This window comes from Maniola jurtina, chromosome 2 (assembly GCF_905333055.1).
Source record: "Maniola jurtina chromosome 2, ilManJurt1.1, whole genome shotgun sequence".
NCBI lineage: Eukaryota > Metazoa > Arthropoda > Insecta > Lepidoptera > Nymphalidae > Maniola > Maniola jurtina.
The window spans coordinates 3685246-3706840 of record NC_060030.1 but is presented as its reverse complement, the minus strand read 5'-3'; the positions used below and the strand labels follow the sequence as shown (position 1 = coordinate 3706840).

The following is a 21595-nucleotide window of genomic DNA, read 5'->3' as shown; positions in this document are numbered from 1 at the left end:
ACAACTGAAAAACGATAATAATTCATAAATTAAATAATGTTCTTTTGTTTCGTCTTGGTTTTAAAGTGGATAAGATTGCAGTTTAGATCACAGACCAATAGCATTGGATTAGAATTTTGTAGAATTCATACTGACCACATTTTGTAAAACCATTTTGTAAGACAGCGAAAGGATATCGCTCATCAGTAGTATAGGTACAATTTGATTATTACAGATGCTTTTGCAAAATTTGTTACTAGCCGAAAACGATCAGTTTCGTAGAATATTATACATAATTTGGCTTATTTGAACATCCTAGCAAACTTATAAAGTGACTATAAGAATGCTTTTACTAGTAGACATTTTAGAGTTTTCGAGTGTCGACTGATTAATAGTTAGGTATGTTTTGACCTCCATGATACTACCACGAGCCAAGTGCCTAGTCAAGCCAAGCCAAGCACTAGCCAGACCATGTTAAACGCGTTGTGCCACAGGCCCTAGCGAGACTGCGAATAAAATGATTAGACAAACTGCTTACTTGATATTATTTGGACTACTGACAATACTCTCAAAGAATGTGCTATCCATAATTTGGTATTTACCTAGGTCACGATGCCATGTTGCTATTAATTATTTAAATTAGTAAACTCGGGGAGGTTATGCGTAACAAGGCAAATGCTCGGTAAAGGATAGCAAGCGATAGGATAAAGCTAACTAGATAATGTAACTGACAAAATTAATATTTCATTTAATTATAACAAAGGAATTTAGTTATTTAGTGGCAAGTTCCCACAAGCATTGCGACAAAAGTAAACACTGATAGCATTTACTCAGGTTCATTTTCGTAACCAAGCTGGTAGGCATTACGAGAACCCGCAGTGTTAAGGGATTTCGAGGCTACAAAGCTTGTACATGCCTGAGCAGACTCTTTAAAGCCATATCACAGCGCCTACGGATCTTATATCCAACAGTGCTAACTGTTCCGATAAATAACTTGAAACCGAAGACCTTATTGAGCTATTGCCTACCAGAAAGCTAACCAAGCATTTTCCCATTGCGGGAGCAATTCATTGTTTCAGGACGGCCGAATGTAACGCCACACCGCCTCAGCCAATCGCAACGCGCCAACGCCAACCAGACTATCCGAGTCAAGCCGAGCCAAACGCCGGCCAATCATAGCCTAGCGGCCATTGAACGCCAACGCCAGCGCCATTGACAGCCGAACGCCACTCAGCAACAACTGCCGAATGCCTTCGGTGGGGATAACGCCATATAAAGCCATGCGAGCTCATTTTTAGGATTATTATTGTATCGTACGCATTATAAGCTGAAATACTGCCGGTCTCTGTAAATAAGTGTAATAAGTGTGTAATAAATGTGTAATAAGTAAATAAGTGTAGTAGTAACAAATATATGAGAGTAATTATTAGTGTGTTGAGTGAAGTGATAAAATAAATTAGTGCGATTATACTGATTTGCTCTTTTTATTTAAACCCACTGTTTCACTTTATTAATTCCTACGAGCAAACTGGTTGGCCGTTGAACGGAACATAAAAATTGGATCCAACTCCCGTCAGTCGGGGGGTAAAAGTGACGGGTACTGTAGATATAGTACACATTTTTTTATCTGTATTGTATTAACGACATCAGGCTCTGACAAGTGTCAACTCCACAGGACAACTGTCATTTTCTATTTTTAAAATTAAATGTTTTGAAAACAGAAAATTAAACTATCTTGAATATGCTAACTCGGCAGTGTATAAAATTATCAAGTTCTGCGCGGGGATTAATTTACAAAAGGATACTAAAAAATGGGAACGCTACAGAAATATTTTGTCACCACAGAGATTTACAACTTAGGTTATAACAATTTGGATTATTGTATTAATTTTTTATTTATTGAAGTTCAATTTAAGTGAGTACTTTCATGTAAAACAGTTGCAGGATTTTGGTATCAAATAAAGTAACGAAAGTCCCGGATAAAGTGAAGAACGTAAATAACTTACGTTTGTCAGCTGGTCCTACACAAGATTCTTCTGGTTCTGTGGAACACCGCACGCATCGAGCCAAAGGAAAAAATTTATCCTCTGAAGAGTTGCTCGAAAAACTCATAGCCAGCTTATCTACAGACATCCATCAAAAAAATAGAGTCTATAAAAATGACTTTGTAAGAGTGTTAAGCAAAGTTAAAGAGTTGAACTTATCGTCTAAAAAGCAAGGGTTGCTCTTAATTAAATGTTGTACGGAACTGCTTCCCGATGACACACCTGGTTCCAGAGTGGCTCTAGTAGAGCAAGTGTGGAACACACTGAGGTAATGTCTTCACAACTAATGATTTATTTATATTACATTTTTGTTTTTGGGTCACATAACAAAATAGTTAATACTATAAAAATTCTAGAAATAAGAATCTGGAGTAGGAAACTATTATTTTGCACCAGAATAATCTTAATTCCTAGGGTTTTCTACTGAAATTATTACAAAATACTTAATAATACCTAAAATTAAATAAACTATTCTCTCTCTATTCTCTCTTTTATAAGAGATAAGAGTTATAATAAAATTATGAATACAGTCACAGTTCTCATTTGACAAAGTGCAGAACCCAGCATGATGTTATACAGAGTTTTGAATTTTTATTCACTATAGGCAAATGCTTGACCACAATCACACTTGATGGAAAGTGATGATGTGGCCTAAGATGGGACACGTTTATCTAGAAGATGCCTATTCACTCTTGTTTTAAAGATACTCGGATTGTAATTGGTAGGAAACGCAGATCGGGGAAAATTATTCCAAACCTTAGCCATATGTAATATGAGGAATGATGATGCAAACGTTTCATAAATAAACGTAAATGTTAACACTCACTATTCTTATTTACAGGCCTCACACAACATTTGATGTAGATCATTATAATGAACTCTTGCGAGTATACATAGCTAATGGTAGAACACTCAAGGCCAATGTCTTTCTGACCCAGATGGGTTCAGTCAAACCCACTTTGACCACATATGAACTGATACTAAGGGTCCTTGGAGAGGTATGTTACTTGAATAACTTTTTAGTTTCAGTTACTTTGAAATGGATCTTGAATGTTTTCAATTTCTAGACTTTAGACTGCCTCTTGTCTATTGGATAGCTTATTCTGCTGTAAATCTTGAGGTCTCAGATTCAAGTCTTGGGTTAGGCCCAAAAATTCAAGTTGACAGTGACACATTCCTGTGTCTTAAGGAGCACAAAAAAATCCTTGAAGTGTGGGTAAAAACACTACGGAGAATGTTATTATTTTAGCGAGAAAGTAAAATAAAAAGTATTTATTTTTAGGCAGGTGACATAAACCAATGTACAGAGGTGATATCAAATATGAAAGCTCTGGGTTTGCCAGCTACAGAAAGTGTGTTCGTTTCCTTAATCATTTGCCAAGGAAAAGCTGGGTAAGTTCAATTGAATACAATGTTATATGTACGTAAATTGGATTTATATATTTACCAGGTAAAATAAACCTTCTTTTCCTACTTACCTACTATTTAAGCATACTAGCTTACGGCCGCGACTTAGTTCGCATGAACTACATTTTCAAACCCCTATTTCATCCCCTGATGGGTTAAATTTTCAAAAAATTATAATAGCTATCTAAATGCCGAATTTCAGCCTGAGTCATCCAGTACTTTGAGCTGTGCGTTGATAGATCAGTCAAGTCACCTTACCCCGTTCCCCCCGTTCTCCGCTGCCCCATACTAAGCCCTAATCAGTCTATCTAGGTATGTTGCGGAAAGTGGCCGTGCACTTGTAGAAAAAAAAATATTTACGCTTTTGGTGCCGAAACTGGTGTTTGGCACGACATTTCACTCTTCACCTGCAACATCATTTTAGGACAAATAATTAGTTTTTAAGAATAAAATAATTTTAGACTTATTGAATTGAAAAAAGAATTGCAATTGGTCTTGTGGTTTTGGAGTCCATCTATTAGATGTGCGTAAAAGAATTACTGCCTTTTGAGGACCACCACCCTCTGTTATAACTGAGACCCATTAATAATAAAAACAATGTTTCCAAATTTAATTATATTATGCAATATAAAAAAATATATTTTCTAACATACATTTTCACTATAGCAAGCTAGAGAACATACAAGAAATACTAACAATGATGAAGTCTCTTCAAGTAAAACACTCGGTTAACACCTACACCGCAACCGCCCGAGCGTTTGCATGGAATAAGAAGAATAACCTGCTCCTAGAAGAGTTAGAAAAGGCACAGAAGAATGGTATAACGTTTGGAGAGGTTCATATTATGGAGATTGTTAAAACTTTAGCAGCTGTCGGCGAATATGGACCAGTGCCAGATGTATGAACCCTTTTTGGCAATTTATTAGGCTAGGATAAATTAGGCTAGATCATTATTCAATTAAGTACTTCATTGGCACTCAGTAATAGATCCAACTAGTAGTTTGAGCTGTAGTTGACATCTCAGCTTGTTTTTAACCCCCGACCCAAAAAGAGGAATGTTATAAGTTTGACGTGTGTATCTGTCTGTGGCATCATAGCTCCTAAACTAATGAACCGATTTTAATTTAGTTTTTTTTTGTTTGAAAGGTGGCTTGATCGAGAGTGTTCTTAGCTATCATCCAAGAAAATTGGTTCAGCCATTTGAAAGTCATCAGCTCTTTTCTAGTTACTGTAACCTTCACTTTTCAGGGGTGTTATAAATTTTTAATTTACACTTGTTTCCTTTTTAGCCGACTTAAACAAAGGGTGTTAATTTGACACAGAAAAGTAGATGGTTTCTAGAGTGGTAGATAACGTTCATACCACGATTAATTTGCGACTTTATTTGCTAATAGTTTGATCCAGTTAAATGGCTTGTAGTCACGACAATACGTCTACACAATAGATGTTTTTTTTTTTTAAAAAAAAAAGAGTAATAGTCATTTTAATCATGACTAACATTTCCCTTTCCCCTCCAACTAAGCGTTAAGCTTGTTCTAGGAGTGGGTACGACAATAGTGCAACGGGTGGGGTTTGAACCGCGGACCTTTCGGATTTCAGTCCGCTCCTATAACCGTTGAGCTATTGAGGATTGAATAGAAACTGTTAGTTTTTATAGAGCCCACGGCAAAAATAAAGCAAGCACTTAAATAAAGAAAATAAGTATCTTACATAATTATGATTTTTAGGTGTTAAAATATTTGCCTGAAGAGATACTTAACAAACCTGATATAACGCCATACATGCAGAGTGTGACCACGTTACTTGTTTTCCAAAACCATCCGATGGTGGCTTTAGAGATTTACAAATGCTTGCCCCTGCCTTCCTTTGGGCCGAAAGACGACACTGGATTACATGGACGGAGTTTAGTACGAGACTGTGTCAAAGCTTCTATGGTATGTTTATAAAATATTTCTTAAATATGAATCTTGATATAATTCTCATATAATAACTGGTCTGTACTAAGGGTTCTGAAAGTATCCTATGAACGTGCTAAGGCGCTAAATTCTAAATTTCTTTAATATCTATGGATAAACAAGTTAGCACCTGTGTCCTAAAAGAGATTTTTAACTATAGTAGTAGAAAAGAAAAGAAAGAAAGAAAAACGTTTATTTCTTAAATTGTGCCACACATTACATCTTGTAGCTACTACCAGTTGGTTATCCCGGCACTTCTTCCTTTTGGGCTCGTTCACACAGTCTGCGTGAGCGTTGCGTAAGCGTAGACGTAGTGCGTACCATTGCCTTGCGTATGGAACTGTATAAGACATGGTAAGTATACCGTTTGCGTGGCGTGAACGTTCGCGTAGACGTAATGCGTGCAGTTATGTCTACGGATTCTACGCACGTGTCACGAGTACGTTCTTGGTGTGAATCGGCCTTAAAGGCAATGCTGATTCTTATGAAACACTGTCCAATAACCCCTTTATTTTTAGCCATCCAGTGTAATAGCCCTTATCGCTCAAGAGCTGATGGCATCAGGTCGCAATCCGATCGCGTTACAAAACGCGGCTGAAGCGTCTCTACAACTGGGCAAAGTACCTTTAGCTTTGGACTTGTTTACCCGTATGAAACAGTTAGGCATGCCTGTAAGACCGCATTACTTCTGGCCTATATTGCTGCACACTTCCAAATCTTATGGGGAGAAAGGTTAGTACCAAATACATAGTATACAGAATATAACCAGAACGCTAGCAAAAACGAAGACAGATGATAGCACTGATGATTACTGATAAGATACCATAAAAAACTACAAAAAAATAAATAACAAAAAACCTCTATTGTTTAAAAGTGCACAATAAATTGCAAAAACATCTGACTGATGCTAGAGGTCAACGAACGTTCCGTAAACAGGTCACTCGAAGTCAATGCCGTGTCGTAGGCGGGGCATCGACCCAAGTTTTGCACGCTATGCAATGCGGGTTTGAAAAATTTTTAGTTTCTCCTCTATTATATCAGGTATAATGAACACCATCTCAACAATGGTCACGATGGATATTAAGCCAGATTACGAGACGATAATGGAATACACCCTCCCATACGTCAGTTTCACTTCGCCACAGAATCTGATGAAGAAATTCCTTGAGACTGGTCTGACTGTGAGTACTGTACTCACGCCGATGATGGTGACTTTGCTGAATACTGGACAAGCAAGGGCGGCGAGTGAGCTTTGTAAGTATTATTAATAAAAATTCAAATTTCAAAATATTTTTATTCAATTAGACTTTTATAAGTACTCTTGAATCGTCAAATGCATCTACCACTGGTTTGGAATGCCTTTCCTACCGAGAAGAACCAGCAAGAAACTCGGCGGCTGCTCTTTTCAACGATTTGATATACAATATTATGCCATGTATAAAACAAATTGAAGGCCCGCGCATTGGTGAAGCGAGCTGCAGGTCAAATCTACACTCTTTTATCATTTACATAATCTTCAATTATACAATACTAGCCGATGCCCGCGACTTCGCCCGCGTGGATTTAGGTTTTTCGGAGTTTCGTGGAAACTCTTTGATTTTCCAGGATAATAAGCAGCCTATGTGCTAATCCAGGATATTATCTATCTCCATTCCCATTTCAGCCTTATCCGTTTAGTAGTTTTTGCGTGAAGGAGTAACAAACATACTTTTTTTGTATTTTTATTTATTTACTAGCTGTGCCCGCGACTTCGTTCGCGTGGAATGGCTCTCAGCGCGCTTTATATAGCTACGGACGCTCAGGCGCGAGGCGTGTAGTACGTACTCTGTACGTTAAAAATGTTCGCCGTGATTCTTTAAATTGACATAACTTTTTTATTTATGAACCGATTGACATGAAATAAAAACTAAATGTTAAGTGAAGCTTACTACAATATATTAGTGAAAACCGTATCTAAATCGAATAAGCCGTTTCTGATCTTAGCGTGCACAAACACACAGACAAACAGACAAACAAACAAAAAAAAATTAATTACAATTTCGGGTTCGGCATCGATATAATAACAACCCCTGCTACTTTTTTTTATATATTTCCATTGTACAGACACCACTTTTCTACAATTTTATTATATGTATAGATTTTTATTTTCTATGCCAACAGGTGAATTGTTCCAAGGGAAAGTAGACACTGAAGTAGTCCTTCAGCCATTGATAAAGGGTTACCTTATCAGCAATGACGTGAAATCAACCGTGTATATACTGGAGGACATGTCTGCTAAAGCGACGGATAAAGGCAAGGATTGGGTCGGGAGATTTTTCTGTGCATTCATGAGACATAAGAGAATTAAGGAGGACTTGACTGATGTACTGAGTATTGCTAAGGTAATCATACTAATATTATAAAAGCAAAAGTTTGTATGTGTGGGTGGTGTATGTATGTTTTCTTTCGCTCCGTGTTTTTTAACATTGTACTATATTTACATCTCAAAATTGTTTTTTTTTCCTCTTTTATTTAATATCCCACTTGATACAATAGCAAAAAAAAAATTTTTGGAGACCCCCACTGTTTTGGATGTAATATCAGTCATTTTGGTTTTTTCGTATAAAATGTAGCGTACTGTTCCACCCGGAGCGGAGCGGAACAAATCCATTGACACCTCATTCATCAAAATCGGCGTATCGTAGTTTAGGCGTTACAATGGAACACACATAAATACATATAAACCAACATACGTACATACTTACTTCCTTTTGGCTTTGCCGTAGTCGGGTAAAAAAATAAGAGTTCAAAATAAATAAATTGAAGTCATCTATCCATTTAAGGAGTTACAACCAACCAAGATCAAAATATCAACAGCTGCGCTAGACTACTGCCTGTCTAGGATCCCGAAACATCACAATGAGAAGGTTATTGAAAGCCTCAAAGAGGTTCTGGTCGATATTACCGACGAGAGACTGGTCGACGACGGAGAGTTGTTTGTTCAACAAATGCCGCATCCTGTAAGTACTATTTGACTTCTCCTTAGGGTTCCGGTCTGAAATGTGCCAACGGGACCCTTTTACTAAGCGTCCGCTGCCCGTCCGTCCGTTTGTCTGTCAGCGGGTTGTATCTCATGAACCGTAATAGTCAGAGAGTTGAAATTTTCACAGAGTGTGTATGCACTGCTGTAACGACAAACAAAATAAGATTATCAAAATGGCCGCTATGATTTTTTTTATTTCACAATTTTTAGTGGTCCCATTGTATTAAAATATGATATGCCTGGTTAAAAACCTACTGTTTAGGAAGCTATTACACTGATCGCGAGCAATTTACTCTTATCCACTGAGGAGTTTCGTTTTCCATCTCCGAAGATATTCAGCTGATCTTTACCAAATTGAAATAGGACTAGCTCTGAAATACAACAAAACAAAAATAATCAAAATCGGTTCATGATTGGCGGAGTAATCGCGTAACAAACATACAAAAAAAACATACAGTTGAATTGAGAACCGTCTTTTTTTTAAAGTTGGTTAAAAATAAAACAAAAAGTATTAGTTTATCTAAAGTACGAAACCCTTCGTGTGCGAGTCCGACTCGCACTTGACCGGGTTTTTTATTTAACCAGTCCTGAACTAAACTTTTTGCTGAACAGAAACAAATGAACGAGGGATCCCTAAAAGCCCATTTAGCGGAGTTGGAAGCTAAGGGTATGAACACACGTGGGGTGTTGCGAAGGCTGTTGCAGGAGTATTGCAAGGAGGGCAACTTGGCCGCCGCGAGGGAGATCGTGGAGAAATGCGAGAAAGAGGGTGTAAGTAGAAGAGATCCTTTATTTGTCCACGCTTCCCACTGTTACTAAGGTTAAGATCTATAGAGTGCACTTTGACTTTGCTTAGACTTAAGTTTCAGTTAAAACGAGACAGATTTATGCCAGCGGTGTAACGCTGTCTCGTTTTAACAGTATCTTAAGTCTGAACAAAGTCAAACTGCGCTTTATAGATCTCTGCCTTAGATTCATTTGCTCATTATACAACCAAGACTAACCAATCGTTAAAAATACATAATAAGAGTCTTCAAGGCGTTGACACTCTTTAGATGCTATTTCGTTATCGTAAGGTGCAATTATTTCAACTGTCTGTAGGCAATGCCCTAAACTATTCAAAATACATGCCCTGTCAGTCGCCTAGTATAGTGCGTACAAAATGACTTTGTGAACTGTCATGTCAAAAGTACGGTTCACTTTTAAAATAAGGATTAAAGTCGCTTTTTAACATGATATTTGACACATAAAGCTAAAATGGCGCGTGATAAGTCATTTTTTACGCATCATAGTATGTATATGTTTTTTTCTCAGATAATTTTTAACCGTTTTAGATATACGAGTACTTACTTGAGGGTAGTGTGGCATAATTATTATGACTTAGCGTATATCAGTCAATATTCTGGTGGCTTACATCACCCTAGTTTGACATTCTACAATCGCAATCAACTCGGATTGGCCGACACTCGCTCACTATTGGCTACAATGCATTGTAGCAACAGGAATACCATAAATGTAGCCAATCACTACAATTGAGATGGTAACAATGATTGATGCAGCTTTTCCGGAATCTACCTACCGGATGGTAACCTATTTTTCTTCTCTTTCTATTTATAAAGATGTTTTTCAGGTATTCCTATCTGCCGGTATGAAGGCCTCTATATTCGACCTGCACGTAAAGATGGGAGAGTTAGACCTGGCTGAATTGGCTCTCGCAGACCTGAACAAGTCCTCACCTAACTTCACACTAGATGAGTTCAAGGTTATCGACTTCGCAACTCTAATGGTTTACAGAAAAAAGATCGAAAAGGCCTTTGATTTGATTAACGAGCAGTCGAAAAAGAGGTAGGTTAGATTACATGGAGCTTATGGATATGCAAATCGATAACCAAAGAAATCGACTTTTACGATAAGTCGATTAAAAGTTGTAAAAGCATGCAATCGTTTAGATTTCCTTCTACCTTATAGTAAGCATCTGCTGTCTTTCGTTTGTTTGTCCGCAAGACTGTCTGTCTGTTAGCAGACTGTATCTCATGTAACGTCATAGGTGGAGAGTTAAAATTTTCGTGTGTGTTTATTTCTATTGCCGCTATAACAACAAATAATGAATATTCCAAAATGGCCGCCATGCAAATAAAAATAAAAAAGTGTTCCCTTCCCTTGTTTAAATTACTTACCATTTACCTATTAACTTAACTTTAATATTTACCTCAATAAATACCTATAGTTTACAAGTACAATTGGTATCTATATCTAGTAATAATAAATTTTTGTATGACAATGAAAAAAACTAATTATTTAGAGACAGCTTTGCGAAACGGAAGCTTTCTTTCTACAATTCGATGTATAACCTTTCCTGCCGGGTAATTTAGTTAGAATATGTACCTATTTCTATAGTTTTTACCCATTTACAGACGGGTGACGGGCGGTCGAGCAATATCTATGAACTGCTGGCGGCTCCTGGACGCGGTGGCGGCGCAGGGCTCGCACGCGGACACCAAACGCATGTTCGAGTTGTTGACAACCCTGAGGTATTGCAAACCCTCCAATACCATACTGGGACCTTTAGTACGCGCACATTTGAAAAAGTAAGTGATATATCAACATTATATTTTACTAGGATTTTTTAGGACGAATCGCGGGCCTAGTGCTTAAAACATCTTAAATCTTTAAAAAAATCGGAATTACGTTTTAAAAATCTCGTGGAATCTCTGATTTTCCAGTTAAATGTTGTTGGTTGACTATTAAAATGATGGACGACGGCGTTGTAGTGTACGTCTTTATTTGATGCAGGCTTATGATCGACTCTAGGCACTACCAGTTATTATAACGAAATCTTACATGCTATTGTTTCAATTAAATTTTTTAATCTAACTTATTATATAATTTTGCTCACCTTTTGTTCTAATTCAATGCGTAAGCAACCTACATATTGCACCAGAATATAAAATAGCCTATCGCCAAGTATTTAACTATTTCCATGCAAAAATCTCGTCGATCTGTTGCTCTGTTGTGGCGTAATTGAAGGACAAACCTGAACATCTAAACATTTTCGAATCCGAGCGGCAAACGCATTATTGCCTAAAATAATTACTGCTGCTTTTTAACCGCATAGGAAAAGTTTTTTAACGAGCATTTTAAACTATTTTTGTGTTAATTATGTGTGTGTGTGTGTGTTTGTGTGTCAAACATTTACAAACTCTTTAAAATTTACTGAATATTTCAGTGGCAATTTCGAAAACGCAGTTCAAGAATTCGTCCGTATAGCGGAAAAATACAACAAGACTCCGCTGAAACATGAACTATTATGTAAAATATTAAAAGCCATGAGTGACGGCAAGGACGAAGAAACTTTCATAGTGAACGAGAGGACCAATGGAAGGTTAAACAAACTAGTGCATACTATACTGAATGTCGATAAACAAGTGCACGGCGCTAGTGATGTACATGTAAGTTAGATAGACTTCTCTGTGCTATCGATATAAAATTAATCACTGTACTCTATCTACGGAAACTATACTAGCGCTCTCTCTGTTACGCGATCTCATCCAAATGACAGAGACAAAAATCTCAGTGGGCGTTAACGATTTTGAGTCACTAACCAATTACAAACGAAACTATGTTTTCGAATTTAATTTCGAATGTTTTTGAAAACGTTTTCGAATTGAATTTCGAATGTTTTTTGAAAACATGTTTGTGATTGGTCGGTGACTTAAAATGGTTAACGCCCATTGAGATTTTGGTCTCTGATTTGTATGGGATTTGGGATTACGTAACAGAGAGACGTACTTACGTAACTTCTTTTCTTTGTGTCTTACAAATATTATGTGCATTAAGTATTGGTGATAAAGTTCTGTTTCCTCAACCCTTGATGTAACACGCTTGTACGATTTTACTCTTTTAAAAATATCTTTTAATTTCTAGCTAACCCTCATAGCAGCGTTAGCAGATGTAGGGTACAAGAAAACACTACGCAAACTGCTCTTAGACCCCACGGTCAAGTTTCATCCCGACGCGTTAATGCGACACTGCGAAAGGTTCGCTGACGAAAAGAAAATACACGCTTTGGAGGCGATCGCTGAATGTGCGAAGAAGTTGAGAAACTTCGACGTTGAGGAGATTTATAATATGATGCTGGAAGTATACCGTAAGTATTAAGTTCTCAAAAATAACTCGGCACGCATTTCTAACTTTTTGGAATTAAGTGCGTTTTAAATAACTAAATATCACCCGTCTCGGTAAAGGAAAACATAGTGCGAAATCCTACAATCTTCATGCTTGAGAGTTCTCCATAATGTTGTCAAAGGTGTGTGAACTCTGTCAATCCGCATTTGGCCAGAGTGGTGGACTGTGACCAAATCCCTTCTTATTCTGTAAAAGTGCTCATTAGTGGGTCGGAGATGGAATGGTCGGAGGTCGGTGATGATGATTTAAAAAAACATTTTGAAATTTTACTTTACAATTCAGACTTTATTTCGTTATAGGTGAGGTCTAATTTAAGGTCTTAATAAATAAAATAGATCTACATAATAGCCAAAATCAAACATTCCCCAAGCCTACTGATCTTCGTGGGGAATTCGACCAAAAGCCTCCATCGAAAAAAGGTCTAAACCATGTCTAAACTTAATTGTCTGCAAACAACACAAACATACGCTTTGTTTGTTTGAACACTTTGACACTTTGACACTTTTTAAACGTGACTAGTTTTTAACCCCCGACCAAAAAAGAGGGGTGTTATAAGTTTGACGTGTGTATGTGTGTGTCTGTGTATCTGTCTGTGGCATCGTAGCTCCTAAACTAATGAACCGATTTTAATTTAGTTTTTTTTTTGTTTGAAAGGTGGCTTGATCGAGAGTGTTCTTAGCCATAATTCAAGAAAATCGGTTCAGCCGTTTGAAAGTTATCAGTTCTTTTCTAGTTATTACTGTAACCTTCACTTGTCGGGGGTGTTATAAATTTTTAATTTACACTTGTGTTGGTCAAAAGTAGCAAATTTTTTAATATCTCTATATTTATCATAAGATAACCTCAAAATTTTGTTTCAGAACGCGACGACAACTGCCAAGAAGCTCTATCCCTCTGGTACAAGATGCAAGAAAACGAGATAGCGCCATCACAGAAGTTTGTACGCAACCTTTGTGCGCTTTGCAAGGCCAACAATAAACAAATACCCTCAGATATAGCTATACTCCTCGACAAACAAACCAAAATCGTGGCTAAGAAAGTGTCATAAAGACTTTTGGCTGGAGTAAATTCATGAGTGACATTTTTGATTATTGGAGATTCACACCACATTTGATAAATTCATTGCGAAATGGCAATGAATTTATCAAATGTGGTAGGAATTTCCTTTGTTTCAAAGTGTATCATTTCTTATCATCATTAATGCTAGCTAAAACAACTGAGTTAAAAATGCCTTAAGGTATTATGATTGTGTTATGCGTACATAGGATTTTAGTGAGTGTTCTATGTAATAATATGGATATAAATTGTTAGTGATATCTGTGATATTATTTTATTAGTACACGTTTGTTTATTAATGATTTTTATCGTTTCATTTCTTTTAATAAAGTACCATCGTTAAGGAATTTAGCACCGTAAGACCGTAGTTTGTGAGTTACAGTATGTGGATCGCAATCGTAGTGACAGTCTGTCATTATTGGCTAAAATGCGTAATTGCAGCAAGAATACTATAATTTCAGCCAATAATAACTATTGGGATTAACTCCTTGTCAATAAAGAAACGAAATGAAATAGATAATAATATGACGTTATTTATTCCCTCTCACTCACACACTATACACATGTATAGTGTGTAAATGAGAGAGAAATGGGAGTAATTTTAATTTTATTTTCCTTATTGGCATGAGTTATATCACTATAAATTACAATTTTCTCGCTAAAAGGGCAGGATAGCAGTAAAACCAACACTATTGAAAAAACAAAACTAATGATTTATTAATAAGGCTTATTACTATTAAGATCTTCAATTATTTTCTTATTCAAAGCCGCAAGTTCTTTCATAGCTTCCTTCTTTATTGGTTCGTAATCAGCTTTTAGTGTTATGGAGGCTATATCCTCTTCAAGTATCGTTTTTCGATTCTCCAACTGAGCAAGTTGTTCCTCCAGGCTGTTCAGCTTTCCATACATTTCGTTGCCATCAAGGCTCTCCTGAAAGACAAAAACAATATCAATCAAATAATTTTAAAGTCTTTGTCAAATGGCTACTCTGATGACGCGTAGTTACGTCAGTTACGCGGACTATTTGTAACGCTTAATGTTTTTTTAGGTTAATTTAATTTATTTTATGGAAACACACAGTACAATAATTAAATGACAGGCAACACATATATAACTATAACTTTCTCCAATGAAACATTTACACCCATCACACAAACTATAGTATGTTCAAAACTAAACAATCGGGTATAGTACGCCCAAGTACAAAAAAAATAATGATAGGCAGGTTACAATGTTGGAAAGCGCCGTCAGCGTCGCAGTATGGTTAAAATTATTATAGTAACCATTTCTCTTACCTGCAGTCTCCTTAGTTTATTAGTTGCTTCCACGACAGCACTTTCTGTTGGTGCCAGTTTTTCTTTCAGCAACCGCAATTCACTCTCCAAATTCTTTTTCTGTTCTTCGCCTAAAAAAAATAAAACCGTTAGTGTTATCACAATTAAAAACGAAATTCTTTTTATTTGGATCCATATTCCACCATTCACCTTCATCCCGCAATTTTTCCAAGTCTGATAAAGTGATCAGTTCCTCTTTCATAACTCCAGTTTTTTCTGGAAGTGTTTGAAGCTCAGTGGCTAAGCGTTCGCGAGTTGCTTCAGCCTTTTTCAGATTTGCTTGAAATCTTTCGTAATCTTTAGTCAAAGTTTCCACCGATTTCTTACTTTCATCGTAGACTGAAGAATACCCTTCCTTCTGCTTCAACGAATCAATTTCACTTAAATCCAGGTCTATATTAGAACTGCTATGTTCTAGTGCAAAGACAATATCCTTTTCCAATTGTTCCATTTTTTCTTGTTCCTTTTTAAGGTTCTCTTCATAAGTAGACATAAATGTATCCATGGTTTCCTCACGCTTCTTAAGTTCTCTGTATTTTTGGTGGCGTTCAGAATTGCCTTCTTCAAGATCCTATAATAATATTTAAACATTAGCCTCATTTTTTACCTAGCTTTTGTTAGAAACAAAATAATCTGATTAATATTAGTCTGATGTACTTACTTGAATGTTATAACTAGCTACTTATGACGAGAGAAATTGTCGTAACAAACCAGGATTATTTTTTAATACGTTATTAATTCAGCTGGGACTTAGGCTTTTTGGTCATTATAACTGACATTCTGAACAATTTAATTTCAGATAAATTTACTATATCCAGATTCCCAGCTATAACTGACTCGACTCGAAATGAAAATACCCATACCTGTTCAGCTTGTTCAATTAACTCTTGAACCATACGGATTTGTTCCTTTAGATTATTGGCGTTGCTATCAAGAGAAGCAATCGCCGCATTGTCCTCGCGAACCTAAAAATTGAAGTTTTAACCTTTGGCACAGGAATTCAGCTTTATAATACAACCTACCTAACTATACTAGGTACTAAATTGCTTTTATGCGAGACGTTTTACCTGTAATAGTAATTTTTCTCTTTCTTCTTGTGGATCTAACCTGTTATTCATTTCGTCCTTTAAATTATCTCGCTTCTCTTCTGCGGCTAATAGTTTCCTGTGTAACTCCAGTAGATGCATTTTTAACTAAAACAAGAATAATATGGTAATTCAAGATGTTAGAATAATAATGATCAGTTTTTCATTTCCTTTATCACCAAAACTTTCAATGACCTAGTTTTATGTTTAAAAATAACTCAATTTGGTAGTTTAGACCTTTGTTATCACAAAAATTTTAAACTTGACATATTAACTTACTTGAATATAATTAACATATTTTATTTTACTGTCTATCTATACTAATTATATAAATAACTAATGATATATCTGTAGTAAAGACTGTTTGTGCTGTTCAAAAATAATGCCAAGTAGCTTTTTAAACTAATCCCAAAAACATTTTAGGAACAATATTGAGGCGTAACTTACCTGTGAACCAGATATCTCTTTACTGAATTCTTCTTTCTCTCTAGTGAGGTGGTCAATTTGTATTCTGGCTTGCTCTACTTCTTCACGAAGAGCTGCAGCGTTTGCTTCAAGCTCGCTGTATTGCTCCTTTTGTTCTGGTGTCATTTCTGATAGTATTTTGGAAATTGAGGATTGTTCCTGTAGACATAAAGTACTTATTATTTTCCTAGCTGACGCCCTGTTCTCTAGGGCAAAATTTCACTAAATCCTTTTTTAAACCCTAACCTCTAACTTAGACCCCCCCCCCCAGATCGTTATAGAAAGAAAGCTTACAGGTAAAATCTCAAGTTTTAGGTCTAGAAGTTTAAGCGGTGTGAGTCGAGGAAATGACCTAATATAAAAAACCCCAGCATTCATATTTCTGGGGTTTTTGCCATAGAATGGTATAAGTACGACCGTTGAACTTGTACTTTACTTGCGTAAAACAAGGGTAGCTTTCAGGATTATTTATTGTCACCTTCTCCATTTGTTCTCTAAGTTGCCGTAACTGATTCTCTTTCCTCTGTTTCTCCAAGAACACCAGTTCGACTTCCTCTTGCAACTTCTTATTATTTATCTCAAGTTCTCTGGTTTGCTCTTCAACTGATTGCTTCGTAGCCTCACCATTGGCGATGCGAATCGCTGTGTTGTAATCTGCTAAACGTCCTTGAAGATCTGCAGAAGAAAAATAGGATAGCCGCATAAAAACTAATACTTATTACTGTTAACTTTAATGTGGGGTGATGTGAACCTATTTCTTTAATCAATTTCGTTAAGTCTTGGACCTAATTCAATACAATAATTCCTGGGATCACCAGATTCAACACGAAATACTTTGCTTCAGCAAATTGCTCAGCTTATTTTTATTTTTATTGCTTTTTCCCAAAAAAATTCTATATGGTTTAACATTATGGGTGGAAAAAATATGTGCCGACTGCCCACACCATAATCGATAACATAATCAAGTAAGCTCTTGTAAGAATTTTGTTATTATTTGTGAATAACAAGTGTAAATTAAAAATTTATAACACCCCCGACAAGTGAAGGTTACAGTAATAACTAGAAAAGAGCTGATAACTTTCAAACAGCTGAACCGATTTTCTTGGATTATAGCTAAGAACACTCTCGATCAAGCCACTTTTCAAACAAAAAGAAACTAAATTAAAATCGGTTCATTAGTTTAGGAGCTACGATGCCACAGACAGATACACACGTCAAACAAAACATCCCTCTTTTTGGGTCGGGTGTTAAAAACATTGCATTTTAGAAAGTAACCCACCAGTCAACTCTTGTGCTAATTCTCTAACTCTCTTCTCATAGTGTTTCTTCGCAGACTTTTCCCTTTCTCCCGCATCAGCTTGGTCCGTCAGTCTTGCGATTTCAGCCTTCATCTCTCGTACCTTGACTTGCATCTGCTCCTCCCAATATCGTTTGTCTTGTAGTTGTCGTGTACGGAATCCTCGTACGGTACTTGTGCGAAGACCAGATATACCTTGCTGAGTTATTGGTCTATCGATCTGAAGAGAAATTCCTTTGTTAAGATGGTCTTGGTTATACTTTAGAGATTTTCAGTCTCGATTCTGGCAAGATCTCAAAGGAAAATTTGTAGACAAAAAGGTTGGGAATCGGATTTTTCTCAAAATATATAATTGCAAGTAACATGCATAGTTAATAAATACAAAAATCTGTTAACACAAAAAAATAAATTTTGGTTTAATCCATACTTTATTAATATTATAAAGAGATATTGAAAAGAGCAACCGCCGAGTTTCTTGCTGGTTCTTCTCGGTAGGAACGGCATTCCGAACCAGTGGTAAATTATTTGACGATTCAAAAGCACTTGTAAAAGTTTATTTGAATAAAAATCTATTCTATTCTATTCTATAAATGCGAAAGTATGTCTATCTGTCTGCTAAGTTTTTACAGCCCAACCACTGAACCGATTTTAATGAAATTTGGTACAGACTTGGAATACATCCCGGGAAAGGACATAGGCTACTTTTTATTACGGAAAATCAAAGAGTTCCTTAGGGATTTAATAACCGAAATCCACGCGGGCGAAGCTGTGGGCATCCTCTAGTTATAAATATACCTATTTGTTATATATTAAATTGTTATTTAGTTAACTTTAATACTTTTACAAACCATAGAGAATCCAGTTACAGCAGTAGATTGTCGGCTAGCAGTGGGGGGAGCTGGACCAAATCCTGCAGTCGATAGCCGAAAGGCAGTACTCCCTCTATAAGCTGATGTGGGTCTCATCGTGGCACTTCTAAAGATAGCAAAACCTACTTAAGAGATTGTCAGAATGTCTTCAATATTGCTATCACACTGGTACTGATTCTGTTGGCAACTAAATTTTAGAGTATTCGCATCCTCTGCTTACTAATGTAATATGAAAAGGATAGACACAATTTGACAGTTTTAAATTTAATTTAGAGCTGTCAAAGCTCGTGACTTTAGCTGCCAGTCGCGAGCCTATTGTTTTGTATCGTGCACTAAAATTTAGAGTCTTTAAATGTAAAATTCATGTTCCGTCTTTATTTTGCCATATTAAAAGGAAGAGGACGCAAATGCTCTGAATTTAGTTTAGAGAAAGACAACTGAATCGGCGCCATAAGTTTGTGTGTATGTTTTTTTACTCTTTCACGAAAAAAACTACTGGACAGATTTGACTGAAAAAAATGGAGCTAAATTATACCCTGGGTTAACACATAGGTTACTTTTCATCCCGGAAAATCAAAGAGTTCCCACGGGACTATCCACGTGAATGAAACCGCGGGCATCGGCTAGTAAACTTGAAGTAGGTACCTACCTATTACCTTCTTTGTACCTATCTAGAGAGTATTGAGCTTGAATATTTCCTGATAAGAGGTACATAATGGTAAATTATAGTAGGTCACAATCAGAGGCCACACTGATAATAATAGACGCGTTTTACTCTTCAATGACAAATTTTGAATTCCAATAGAAATAAGTCAATATCAGTGACTACTAAATAATATAAATAGTTAGTAGGTACTTATCTAATATTTAATTGTAGGTAATATCTTTATTTTAATTTTTTTGTTGTGATGTAACCACAAATTCACAGTTCTCGGATTTTTTCTTTTACTTGTGTTATAAGACATATACCTACCTGCCAAACATGATTCTAGATCAACTGGAAGTACAAGGAAGTACCCTATAGATTTTCTTGACAGACACGACAGACGGACAGACAACAAAGTGATCCTACAAAATCTACAAGGGTTCCGTTTTTCCTTTTGAGGTACGGAACCTTAGGTAAATTAGTAAATATTAGGATTAGGATATCAGAGAGTTTATTGAAAGCAAAGAAAACTGTACCTTGAAAGAGCAGAACCACTATTGGTGTACTCGCGAAAACCTCTTCTAGAAACTGGGCGCTGTCCATCCACACGTCGAGCCGTGCCTCCACGCTCTGCGCTACTCTCAGAAAAATCCATATTCACTTTAATCTGATTAACTTTTTGTTGACCTAGAAATGGACACAAAATAGTTACGTAGTGGACAAGTTCAGGCGCAATAACTTTGTTGTTGGCAACGTTGTCATGGCAACTTGGCTGTTGTCTAGTACCTATTCTATTTTTTTAATTTCGTGGATGGGAAACTTGTTTTGTTACCTTTCAATTTCTAAGGTGCAACGCACACTGGCGAAGTCAAGGTGCGGCGTCTTTGTTGATTATAACTCTAAGCTTTATTTTCTTCGGGATAGTAGCAAACCTACGCGCGCGCAAGCGATGCACGCGTTTCCTTTTTTGTGTTTTCAGTATGCCGATTTTAGCGGCATAAAGCTGAGTTGAGGTAAATCATGGAAGTAGGAAGTAGTAATTCTTAAAAGATCGTTGAGATAAATAAATAGTTATCCCAAAAACTTGATTAATCCTAAGTTTATGGTTTCTCATTTCTTGGGCAGAATCAATACGATTCTGGGTTCAACTATTAGTTAAACCACATCGCCATTAAATGTAAAATATTTTTATTTGCATTGCTTTTATTCAAGGCGGCAGTTATACATATACCTAAACACTTCTGGAATTAATTGATAAGATTCTTGAACTACTATTTTTGTTCAATAAATAGTGTACGCCATTAAATCTTTAACTAAAAGTTTGCGTAACATTTGAAAAATACGACGTTAGTTTGCAGAAAGAAATGTTTTTAAAATATTGTTTATTAATTTTGGCGCTAAGTCATCATTTTGCTAATGGTTTTGATCCATTTGGCATGATGAATGTGTTTGAATATCTTAATAGAGAGCTAGATTTATTGACGATTAGAGAGGGCAAGGTACGAACGCGTTGGATAAAGCAAGAACTAGACCACTTTGACTCGAAAGAAACGCGCAAGTGGAAAATGAGATACTTTGAAAGACTCGATTACTGGAAACCCAATGGTCCAATTTACCTGCTTATAGGTGGCGAATCTGAAGCATCGCCAAATTGGACTTGTAATGGAATAATGCGTGACTTGGCCAAAGATACTCATGGTGCCATGTTTGTATCAGAACACAGATACTACGGTAAAAGCATTCCATCAAAATTGATTTCTACTGATGACTTCAAATTTTTAAGTTCTAAACAGGCAATAGCTGATATAGCGAAATTGTTAATAACTCTTAAATCCTTACCACGATATAAAACGTCGAAAGTAGTAGTTATTGGCGGCTCATATGCCGGTAATTTAGCTACATGGTTAAAATCGTTATATCCAGAACTAGTTGATGTAGCACTGGCAAGCAGTGCTCCCTTACTAGCGAAAAAAGACTTTTTTGAATACTATGAAAAAGTTGGTGATAATTATGAACGATATGGCACGAATGGTTGTATAGAGAGAATTAGAGAAATATTTCTTGGATACGATAAATTATTTCAAAGTTCGGATGGCAGATATCAACTAACAAACGAAAAAAACATTTGTGAGGAAACGGATTTATCTTTACTTGAAAACAAACAAGCATTCTTTTTAAGTGAAGTTCTTCCGTTTGGCAAAATATCACAATATGGAACGACAGACGATATTAAAGCTCACTGTAAGCAGT

The 21595-nt window shown here is 36.4% G+C and overlaps 2 protein-coding genes across 3 annotated transcripts; one reads left to right on the top strand and one right to left on the bottom strand.

The window, feature by feature from the left end:
* The first annotated feature begins 1642 nt into the window (after positions 1 to 1642).
* On the top strand, positions 1643 to 13951 carry LOC123869893 (leucine-rich PPR motif-containing protein, mitochondrial). Its single transcript, XM_045912981.1, has 16 exons — positions 1643 to 1839; positions 1918 to 2292; positions 2866 to 3022; positions 3307 to 3416; positions 4098 to 4329; positions 5159 to 5365; positions 5905 to 6118; positions 6428 to 6640; positions 7547 to 7767; positions 8209 to 8385; positions 9021 to 9179; positions 10039 to 10253; positions 10823 to 10996; positions 11635 to 11857; positions 12333 to 12555; positions 13454 to 13951. The coding sequence occupies exons 1-16, from the start codon at positions 1721 to 1723 to the stop codon at positions 13639 to 13641; spliced, it is 3207 nt and encodes a 1068-aa protein (XP_045768937.1). The 5' UTR covers positions 1643 to 1720; the 3' UTR covers positions 13642 to 13951.
* LOC123869902 (intraflagellar transport protein 74 homolog) lies at positions 13834 to 20206 on the bottom strand. Of its 2 annotated transcripts, XM_045912999.1 has the most exons (11): positions 20178 to 20206; positions 19882 to 20032; positions 18679 to 18805; positions 17813 to 18050; positions 17012 to 17208; positions 16516 to 16692; positions 16051 to 16176; positions 15847 to 15948; positions 15134 to 15554; positions 14945 to 15054; positions 13834 to 14579 (listed from the first exon to the last, which is right to left on the bottom strand). In XM_045912999.1, exons 2-11 carry the CDS (start codon positions 19998 to 20000, stop codon positions 14367 to 14369), a joined length of 1830 nt encoding a protein of 609 aa, XP_045768955.1. In that variant the 5' UTR covers positions 20001 to 20032; positions 20178 to 20206; the 3' UTR covers positions 13834 to 14366. The 2 variants fall into 2 exon arrangements, with proteins under 2 accessions (XP_045768955.1, XP_045768948.1); XM_045912992.1 differs by lacking the exon at positions 20178 to 20206 and having other exon boundaries at positions 19882 to 20070.
* Between the last annotated feature and the right edge of the window lie 1389 nt (positions 20207 to 21595).